Source organism: Doryrhamphus excisus, chromosome 14, assembly GCF_030265055.1.
Source record: "Doryrhamphus excisus isolate RoL2022-K1 chromosome 14, RoL_Dexc_1.0, whole genome shotgun sequence".
Taxonomy (NCBI): domain Eukaryota; kingdom Metazoa; phylum Chordata; class Actinopteri; order Syngnathiformes; family Syngnathidae; genus Doryrhamphus; species Doryrhamphus excisus.
The window spans coordinates 18,970,113-18,981,299 of NC_080479.1; the positions used below are offsets into that span (position 1 = coordinate 18,970,113).

The 11,187-nt window shown below is 43.4% G+C and overlaps 1 protein-coding gene across 3 annotated transcripts; it reads right to left on the reverse strand.

Moving 5' to 3' along the window:
- Window positions 1-137: 137 nt before the first annotated feature.
- LOC131101701 (uncharacterized) lies at window positions 138-10,929 on the reverse strand. Of its 3 annotated transcripts, none has more exons than XM_058047042.1 (12): window positions 10,675-10,929; window positions 9,078-9,173; window positions 8,932-9,000; window positions 8,691-8,833; window positions 7,002-7,124; window positions 6,846-6,903; window positions 6,522-6,761; window positions 4,769-4,905; window positions 4,553-4,669; window positions 2,841-2,898; window positions 1,623-1,685; window positions 138-1,524 (listed from the first exon to the last, which is right to left on the reverse strand). In XM_058047042.1, the coding sequence occupies exons 2-12, from the start codon at window positions 9,100-9,102 to the stop codon at window positions 545-547; spliced, it is 2,013 nt and encodes a 670-aa protein (XP_057903025.1). In that variant the 5' UTR covers window positions 9,103-9,173; window positions 10,675-10,929; the 3' UTR covers window positions 138-544. The 3 variants fall into 3 exon arrangements, with proteins under 3 accessions (XP_057903025.1, XP_057903024.1, XP_057903026.1); XM_058047041.1 differs by having other exon boundaries at window positions 8,932-9,003; window positions 10,675-10,928; XM_058047043.1 differs by lacking the exons at window positions 8,691-8,833; window positions 8,932-9,000; window positions 9,078-9,173; window positions 10,675-10,929 and adding an exon at window positions 8,424-8,649.
- Between the last annotated feature and the right edge of the window lie 258 nt (window positions 10,930-11,187).

An 11,187-nucleotide genomic window follows, 5' to 3' on the forward strand; every position in this document is an offset into this window, starting at 1 on the left:
TAGTATGTATTTAACATTAGTTATGAAATGTTAAGATTTAGAAATATTACTTGAAAATATTTACTTGCTCCCATATTAGCATAAAATGAGCCGTGACACCAATGTTAGTAACACCAACAAAACAAAAACGCATCAAACACTTCTGATGTTTTATATACGAAATACAAAGTTAACAAAAAATTGAAAATATAATTTCTATCTCTTCACACACACACAAACGCACCACCAGGTGCAAAATAAACGTGATTCTTGATACAATGCACAAGTGTGCGTGCAACCGGAGCAATAAAGCATAAAGAGTGAGCATAAATGATGTCTTCAGCATCCATTAATCATATTTTTGAAGCGCTGTGCCCAATTATGCATAGTCATAAATCTAACGGCCATATTGGCGGTGTCACCTGATACCTGATGTCCAATATTATATCAGCCTTTCTTAGGCTGATCGGAGATAGTCTTCCGACCACGTCACGTCAATACAAAAAAAAAAAAGTGTCCATTGAAGTAACATGAACGCTAAATACCGGATGGACTGACGAGAGCTTCAGAAAGCTGGCCCGGGTGGGACGGACGGATCGGGGTGCGCCCTCCAGTGGCCGGGCGGGTGTGGACAGTAAGTCGTGGGCTGAGACGACCAGGGCGCCATGTGATAACCCTGGTACCCCTGCCCCTGGACGGCCTGGTAAGCCACGGGCTGAGTCCAGTAGGTCTGGGCGGCCGGGACGGGACCGCTCTGGAATTGCGTGTACGTCTGATATCGTTCCTGCTTGATCCCGTGAAAGTGGAGTCCGTGTCCCGGCGTTGTCCCGTTGCCGTGAACGGCGGCGGCGGCGGGGGGATAAGCAAAGGGAGGCGGCATCTTTTGCGCGTTGATGTGGTGCCCTGCTGTGACCGTAGCAACGCCGCTGATGGCGTGTGATGCGGGCTGCGGGTGGTAGCCATACTGGGTCGTGAGACTGGGAAGGTCTGGTCCGTCGGCACAAGCGTTGGCGCCGGGGTGCGCCGTGTGCGGTAGAGATGAGTTGTGCCACTCCAGGGCGTACCCCTCCTGGTGCGAGTAGGCATGACTGTACGCCGACCACTCGCCGACCGGCGCTGGACTTTGCCAAGAATTCGAGTTCCTCCGTGAGCTTTTCTGAAAAGGCGTCAGTCTGCCGGGATTCGCACCCTCGCCGATGTCGTCGGACTGATCCGCGAAGTGAGCGACGGTCACGTCGGCCGGCGCATACTGATCGTCGTCCAAAGACTGGTTCTCGGTAAACGGCTCAGAGCCCATGTTCAAATCAGGCTCCTCCCACTTGAAATAGGGCTCCTCCTTCACCTCCGCATTAGGCTCCTCCTCCTGGGGGTCAGCCCAGGGGACCGGCGACCCAGGTGGGCTGTCCCGGCTGAAAGACGTCCTCTCCAGCAGTAGCGGACCTTCAGTAAGAGGCAGGCTTACCTTGAACACCGTGTTTTTCACCTCCGCCCCGCTCTTCTTCCGGTGACGCGCTCCCTGTTTGGGAAGCCTGGTGACCTTTGAACCTTGGAGGGGACGAGGTGGGGGGGGGGGGGAAGCACAAAGACACGTTGAAGAGTCGACAGCAAGAAGAAACGGTGACGAGTGACTTTGAAAGACACACCTTGGTGGGCTTTTTTCCACCGGCGGGCGTTTGGGTGGCTCCTCTTCCAAAGTCTTTTGATGCCTGCGAAAAGCAGCAAAAATTTATCAGGACCTACTGATCATTAATAACTGGTGGGAGGAGCGATTGCCTTGATGATGTGTCACATCTTCATGCATGGCCGCGCACAAGTCCATGCATGACCGAGCATTTTGAGAATCGTTCTGGCTTCTTTTATCATGCAAGGTGGGGGTTATCGTTAATAACTGGTGGGAGGAGCGATTGCCTTGATGATATGTCACATCGTCATGTATGGCCGCGCACAAGTCCATGCATGACCGAGCATTTTGAGAATCGTTCTGGCTTCTTTTTTCATGCAAGGTGGGGGTTATCGTTAATAACTGGTGGGAGGAGCGATTGCCTTGATGATGTGTCACATCTTCATGCATGGCCGCGCACAAGTCCATGCATGACCGAGCATTTTGAGAATCATTCTGGCTTCTTTTATCATGCAAGGTGGGGGTTATCGTTAATAACTGGTGGGAGGAGCGATTGCCTTGATGATGTGTCACATCTTCATGCATGGCCGCGCACAAGTCCATGCATGACCGAGCATTTTGAGAATCGTTCTGGCTTCTTTTATCATGCAAGGTGGGGGTTATCGTTAATAACTGGAGGGAGGAGCGATTGCCTTGATGATGTGTTACATCTTCATGTACGGCCGCGCACAAGTCCATGCAGGACCGAGTATTTTGAGAATCGTTCCGGCTTCTTTTATCACGCAAGGTGGGGGTTATCGTTAATAACTGGTGGGAGGAGCGATTGCCTTGATGGTGTGTCACATCTTCATGTATGGCCGCGCACAAGTCCATGCAGGACCGAGCATTTTGAGAATCATTCCGGCTTCTTTTATCATGCAAGGTGGGGGTTAAGATAAGATACAGTTAATAACTGGTGGGAGGAGCAACCACATTGACGCTCATTTACATGTGCTCATGCACGAGCAAGCAAAACTTGATCATTTGGACATCGCAGATGAGTTCCAGTTCTATTGATTTCGACCACCAGAGGTGGCTGTAATCATCCATAACTGGCAGGAGGAGAAGTGGTCGCATCGATTTCAAAGGATTGTAGGTGGAATATTTACCCGTTCACCATTTCAATGAGGCTGTTGAATTTACGCTCATGGACAACATGGACAACATGGAGGTGGATGCGGGGTGAAGCATGCGTACTTACACCAGTTGTAACTTTTGGTAGCTAGGAGGCCGCAAAGGAACTGGGGTGCATTGATCACCTGTGGACACAACACGCCCTTGGTTAAAGAACACAAAAGGAACTGGGGTGCATTGATCACCTGTGGACACAACATGCCTTTGGTTAAAGAACGCAAAGGAACTGGGGTGCATTGACAACACGCCTTTGGTTAAAGAACAGACACAACACGCCTTTGGTTAAAGAACAGACACAACACGCCTTTGGTTAAAGAACGCAAAAGGAACTGGGGGTGCGTTGATCACCTGTGGACACAACATGCCTTTGGTTAAAGAACAGACACAACACGCCTTTGGTTAAAGAACACAAAGGAACGGGGGTGCATTGATCACCTGTGGACGCAACGCGCCTTTGGTTAAAGAACAGACACAACACGCCTTTGGTTAAAGAACAGACACAACACGCCTTTGGTTAAAGAACAGACACAACACGCCTTTGGTTAAAGAACGCAAAAGGAACTGGGGGTGCGTTGATCACCTGTGGACACAACATGCCTTTGGTTAAAGAACAGACACAACACGCCTTTGGTTAAAGAACACAAAGGAACCGGGGTGCATTGATCACCTGTGGACACAACACGCCCTTGGTTAAAGAACAGACACAACACACCCTTGGTTAAAGAACAGACACAACACGCCCTTGGTTAAAGAACAGACACAACACGCCCTTGGTTAAAGAACAGACACAACACGCCCTTGGTTAAAGAACAGACACAACACGCCCTTGGTTAAAGAACAGACAACACGCCCTTGGTTAAAGAACAGACAACACGCCCTTGGTTAAAGAACAGACAACACGCCTTTGGTTAAAGAACAGACAACACGCCTTTGGTTAAAGAACAGACAACACGCCTTTGGTTAAAGAACAGACAACACGCCTTTGGTTAAAGAACAGACAACACGCCTTTGGTTAAAGAACAGACAACACGCCTTTGATTAAAGAACACAAAGGAACTGGGGTGCATTGATCACCTGTGGACACTTTGGTTAAAGAACACAAAGAAACTGGGGTGCATCGATCACCTATGGACACTTTGGTTAAAGAACACAAAATGAACTGGGGTGCATTGATCCCCTGTGGACACAACACGCCTTTGGTTAAAGAACACAAAGAAACTGGGGTGCATCGATCACCTATGGACACTTTGGTTAAAGAACACAAAATGAACTGGGGTGCATTGATCACCTGTGGACACAACACGCCTTTGGTTAAAGAACACAAAGAAACTGGGGTGCATCGATCACCTATGGACACTTTGGTTAAAGAACACAAAATGAACTGGGGTGCATTGATCACCTGTGGACACAACACGCCTTTGGTTAAAGAACACAAAGAAACTGGGGTGCATCGATCACCTATGGACACTTTGGTTAAAGAACACAAAATGAACTGGGGTGCATTGATCACCTGTGGACACAACATGCCTTTGGTTAAAGAACAGACACAACATGCCTTTGGTTAAAGAACAGGGAGGAACTGGGGTGCATTGATCACCTGTGGACACTTTGTTTAAAGAACGCAAAGGAACTGGGGTGCATTGATCACGCCTTTGGTTAAAGAACACAAAGGAACTGGGGTGCATTGATCACGCCTTTGGTTAAAGAACACAAAGGAACTGGGGTGCATGGATCACGCCTTTGGTTAAAGAACATGAAGGAGTAAAAAAAGGTCTTCACCTCAACGTCTCCTCTTCCCTCCTCACGTTCCACCTGCCTGGCCAGCGACTGCAGAAGCTGCCAATTGTTCTGAAGGTCGGTTCCCACGGCCTCCACCTGCTCATGGCGGGTTTCCATCTACAAACAGACCTTCTCGTTGAGCGTCACACTCCCCCCCCCACCCCAGTCGCCCTGCTGCAGCCGGACCCCCACGCACCCCCACACGTACACACTGACCAGGTAGTTGAAGACGTGCCCCGGGCTGCTGATGTGGTCAACGAGAGCCCGCTTGTTGACTCGCGTGCAGCAGCAGTGGCACAGGAAACAGGAAGTGCAGCCGTGGTCGTCCATGCACTCGGACAGCCTGTGAAGACCTGCGGCAGAGCCAACGTCGGACATTTTAGCTAAGCGGAGGCCAGGCAAAAGAGGAATAAAAATGGCCGCTTCACGTTCCAAGGGGGTGCGAGGGGTTGGGGTCATTTTGAAAAAAAATAAAAAATAAAAAAAAGAAAAAAAGCAGCGCTCCTGTCATGTAAAGGATCTTTGACTGGCATTTTTGCAGCACGGCGCTCCTCTACTACTCGGGATCTTTGACCACCGTTTCTTGCAGTAGGCGATTAAAAACGGGTCATTTCAAGGATCTTGGACTTGCTCATAAAAACGTCAGAGCTCCTTTGTAGAGGATCTTTGACTGGCATTTTTTGCAGTATGTATTAAAAATAGCACCGCTTCTGTCCTATAAAGGATCTTTGACTTGTGTTTTGGAAACATCAGCACTCTCGTCCTATAGATGATCTTTGACTAGCATTTTTTGCAGTATGGTATTAAAATGGATGATCTTTGACTAGAATTTTTTACAGTACGGTATCAAAATGGATGATCTTTGACTAGCATTTTTTGCAGTATGGTATTAAATACAGAACAGCTTCTGTCATATAAATGATCTTTGACTAGTGTTTTTGAAAAATTAGCTCTCTAGTCCTATGGATGATCTTTGACTTGCATTTTTTGCAATATAGTATTAAAATAAATGATCTTTGACTAGCATTTTTTGCAGTATGGTATTAAAAATAGCACCACTTCTGTCCTATAAAGGATCTTTGACTTGTGTTTTTGAAAAATCAGCACTCTAGTCCTATGGATGATCTTTGACTGGCATTTTTTGCAGTATGGTATTAAAATGGATGATCTTTGACTAGAATTTTTTTACAGTATGGTATCAAAATGGATGATCTTTGACTAGCATTTTTTGCAGTATGGTATTAAAAATAGCACCGCTTCTGTCCTATAAAGGATCTTTGACTTGTGTTTTGGAAACATCAGCACTCTCGTCCTATGGATGATCTTTGACTAGAATTTTTTGAAGTATGGTATTAAAATGGATGATCTTTACTAGCATTTTTTTTGCAGTATGGTATTAAATACAGCACAGCTTCCGTCATATAAAGGATCTTTGACTTGCGTTTTTGAATCATCAGCACTCTAGTCAGATGGATGATCTTTGACTGGCACTTTTTGCAGTATGGTATTAAAAATGGATGATCTTTGACTAGCATTTTTTGCAATATAGTATTAAAAATGGATCTTTGACTAGCATTTTTTGCAATATAGTATTAAAAATGGATCTTTGACTAGCATTTTTTGCAGTGTGGTATTAAAAACAGCACAGCTTCTGTCCTATAAAGGATCTTTGACTTGTGTTTTTGAAAAATCAGCACTCTAGTCCTGTGGATGATCTTTGACTGGCACTTTTTGCAGTATGGTATTAAAATGGATGATCTTTGACTAGCATTTTTTTGCAGTATGGTATTAAAAACAGCACAGCTTCCTTCCTATATAGGATCTTTGACTCGTGTTTTACAGAAGCTTCCTAAAAACAGCAGCGCCCTTGAGAATCTTTGACTAAAACGAAGTGACGCCAACGTGTCCAAAAAGGAAGTGTCCAAGTGCCCAAAAAGACTCCAAAGGACCGACGAGGAGAAGAGCTCACCAATCAGAGGCTTCCCTCCTTTGTAGCCATTCAGGAAGTTGTGCCCATGGCCCTGAACCCAGGCAGGAGGGGCTTGTTGGACCACGTCCTCGGACCAGGCAACCTGTTCAGCACCAGGGACAGTGACCTCCCCGTGACCCAGCAAGACCACCCTCTGGGACGGCTCGTCGTCCTGTTCCGTGCACGCAGAGGTGTCGGTGTGGGCGGGTCCATGCGTGAGGAGCCTGATCAAACTAATTGCTGTGGTGGGGGGAGGGTGTTATTAAAAAAAAAGCGAGGGTGGGGTGAGGTAGGGTGGGGGGGTCACAGTGAGATAAGACTGACCCTCGCCGTTACTGTATCCTTTGATCCTCTGGAACGCAGCATCCTCCACCTCCAGCAGCTTTGGTCAAAAACACAAACGCCATTTGCGGCACGTGTTGCCAACACACACACACACACACACACAAACACACACACACGTCAAAGTCTTAGATGGACCTTGATGTCCCCGGGGCCGTCCTTGTCCTCCAGTGCCCTGGCGATCTCCATGAGCGGCCTGGCCAGCAGAGACATGTCGCCGTCCTCCTTGACGCCAGACAGCAGGTCAGGGTACCAGGCTTTCTGTCAGTACACAAGTAGAAGTAGAAGTATATATATATATATATATATATATATATATATATATATATATATATAGTATAAGTATATATACATCTTTGGGAGCAAACGAGTTCATCATTAGGACTTTATTTTCTAAAATTACGAGTGACACGAGTCCCTGGAATAGACAAAATGGCAGTTTGTTACCATGGTAACGTGACTTCATACAGGCTGAAAATAAAAACATTAGAGCTCGCAGCAAGCGTGGAGGCGTGTAGCGTGCACACGGTTAGCGTGCACACGGTTAGCGTGCACACGGTTAGCGTGCACACGGTTAGCGTGCACACGGTTAGCGTGCACACGGTTAGCGTGCACACGGTTACGCAAAACAAAGGGAAACCAAACACACGCGTGCACGTTCGGGTCCAAATGTGAAAATTGGAAATATTTGTTGGTGTTATATTTGTTATTAATATTAATAGTTATTTTGAACAATTATGTTGTGGCATGATTTTTATATTTTGGATAAATTTGTGTCAAAGTGAAAGTTTGAAATGTATCTTTTCACCCAAAAATTTTTTTCTAAATTAAAATGGATTAAAAAAAAAATTTCTACATTTTTTCTAAATTTGTTGTTGATATTTAGCTGAAATTTACCTAAGTTCTACTGCTGATGACTAAAGAATGGAATTAGTATTTAAAAGGTTTGGTTTTTAATTTCCAAATATTTAATTTTCTTCTCATAATTCTAATTTTATTCCTGTATCATCTTGACTTTATTCTTAGAATATTAGCTTTTTTTGTTTTTACTTTTACATAACTTTGTGTTATTTTTTATTTATTTTTTTTTTTTAAAGTCATCTTTTTTTTTCTTTAATATTTCAAGTTCATGCCTCTAAAATGACATTATTTCCCCCTCAGAATATTACGCTGTTATTTTGGTAAAAAAGGAAGTGGGTGGGAGGACACAACAGCTATGTGATGCTAAAATGCTAAACGGTAAAAATAAAAAACAAAGATTTAAAAAAATAAAAATAAAAAATTTAGCTCTCAACAAGGAAAAAAAATGCTTTTTGTGAAATAGTAACTTTTACTTTGATACAAATCTAGCCGTATATATTTAGTCAAGATGACTAAATGTTGCCACAACTTGAAATAAAAAAAAATTGTTGTTTTACATGAAAATAGCAATTTTTTTTTACAAATATAAGACCATGAACTATTTACTATTTTCACATTTGCAACGTTTAAAATGTCCCTTCAATTCGTAACCTCCGAGAAATAAAAAAAAAAAAAGACTAGATTAAAGATGAAACTTACAGCTCCTAGGTAGTTTTTTTTTTTTGTTTTGAAACACCAAGTGTTGGTCTTATCCACCACACGGCCTCATCGAGCTAGTCCCGGGTCTGAATCAATATCATGTCCACGAGGAAAAGGGACCGAGAGCACAAACGCGTAGTCAACAAGTACGTGAGACGAGTGAAGGCAACACACTCCTTGTTATGACATCATAAAGTCACTTGGGCATCACAGACGACGGCCGTCATCGATGATGTCGGGGGGCCTTTGGTCGATGGCGGGACTTACGGTGTAGTTGTATCTGTGCAGGCTCCCCATGATGTGGTTGCGCATGTCGCCTTTGCCGAGTCTGCATTCGCACACCTCGCACAGGTAGAGCACCTCCCTGCCGGGCGAGCCCACCTTCACGCATTCCGTGATGCTGCGCAGCCCTGCAAAGGGGACACACGGACACGGACTCGGGTCTTTGAAATAACACGCAAAAGTCACGGAAGCAAGATAGATGGCAAAGTTGGCCGTCGACACGCACCGATGATGGGCTGCAGTCTGTTCTTGTTGTTCAAGTACAGCTTCAGGGACTCAAACAGCTCGCTGGAGACTGCTGAAAAAAAAAAAAAAAAAAGGCAAATATGTGCACACTAATTATCTTTTTTAAGCACCGGATTCTTTCATTACCTTTTTGAGTGGCACGGGGCTGCATGGCCAAGCGGCGTCAAAGCGGAGTGAAGCGTCCCGGTCTCTTCAAGGTGCTTCCTGCTGTGCCTAAAAACCCTGATAAGATACCGCAGGCACAGAACAATGTGACCTCCACACAGTCAGGACGACACAACATTCCTAATCAACGCACACACAAGAAGGAGATCCGATACAAGAACACGTCAGCTCCCATTAATCCGGGGTCGCACATTTTAAAAGTAGCATTCGACAAGAAAACAGCATCAAAAATGGAAAAATCAGCTGGAAAAGAGAGAGAAAAGGTTGCAGTTTTGCAAGACTAAACTCGGAATATTAAGGAAAAAGATCACTTTAGTAGCATAGACGTGAAATATATTAAAAAATCATATTTATCCCATTATTTTTGTAAAGTTTGACTAGTATGACAAACAAAAAAGCAAGTTCAAGAGTTGAAATATTCAAGAAAGAAAAAAAAATCAAGTCATAATCAACAAAAAAACAAAACAAAAAGGTCGCCATGTTACAAAATGAACATCATATTATGACAAAAAAATCATTATAGCAGCATACAACTCACATTTAGCTTTTTTAAAGTACAAAAAACAAAACCACTCAAGTTGTCATTTGTTGGAAAATTAGGTTGCAGAAAAAGTCATAAAGTAAAGAGAATAAATTATGGGATTATGGGAATAGAGTCCAAGTTCCAAGAAGAAAATTTACAAAAAGAAAGTAGAAACAGCTGAAAAATAACAGCATAAATGGAAACAAAATTACAAAAATAGTCAAAATATTAAGAAAAAAAAGCTGTAATCTCATGACAAAGTCGTGATTTTTCCAACAAAAATATCATTAGCATAGCATAAAATTTAAATGTTAGACTTTAACTTTTTTTTTTAAATTATAATAAAAAACAAACATTTGGGGGGAAAAAATTGAGGAAAAAGTCATAATGTTATTAGAATAATGTCCAAATATTACAAGAAAATGTAAAAAAAAATAAAGTTGAAATAGCAGAACTGAAGGAGCAGAAAATTTCCAAAGATTATTTGAGAAAAAAAATGAAATATTTGGATACAGGTTAATCTAATGAGTAACTTGGGCATCCCTGCAACTTCTTCATTGTCCACCAGATGGCGCCGCCATCCCAACGCACAACCGACTGAATCCAAACGACCAGAAACGGAAGCAAGTGTCCAAAAACTGTGTCAAATAAGTGTTTTATTGCCAGCTTTTTAGTTTCGCGTGGATCCCGTGGAACATGCCAAGCGTCCGGCTTCTAAATTTCCATCGAAAAGTGGAATGGTGTGGAAATATTCCAATTTGCGGCGTATCACAGCCGACCTGTTGCTACGTGGTCAAAAACTACAGAATCATTCAAATTTATTAGTTTATTTAAAAAAAAGTAATCAACTAATTAATATAATCTTCACCAAACTGAGAAATGTGTAAACTGAGAAATCTGTATGCAAGAGCAAGTTTGCTAGCTTGTTTGAAACATCAAACTACGTTTCATCCTCATCATGTCGCGAGACGACGTTTATTCTTTTTTTAACCAAAACAAACCAACCAGAAAACGAGCCTTTAAGTTGTTACTTACTTGACTTCCCCCGTGTGCAGTCAGCAAGAAGGGTTTAGAATCTTATCGTTTCTTCGGGAAATCGAAACCCACATGGACAACAAAGTTTGGCAACCAGCGTCTACTTCATACACTTCCGTCTTTCAAGGGGGCGCATGCGCAAAAGACACCATCCATAACGCACTTTTTGGACTAGTTTACTTTTTATAAAAACAGTCGTTAGCACTCCCGTTTTCACTGGGAAACTATCGTATTTTGCTCTCCTGTATTTTGACTTTCACTTTTCAAAATCTGGCAAAGCAGTGTTTCCGGTTCGCTCGGAAACACTCCGGAAATATCGTAGTCATGTCCTGTTTCTGGTGACATCAGGCCTTCAAAATAAAAGAGGCACGCCAGTGTCTACTACTACTAGTAGAAGAAGAAGAAGACGAATGATAGGCTTTACTACTAAAAGCAAGCTAATAAGCAAGCCAATAAGCAGGCTAATACTAGCCTACTACTACTACTACTACTACTACTAGTAGGCTAATATTA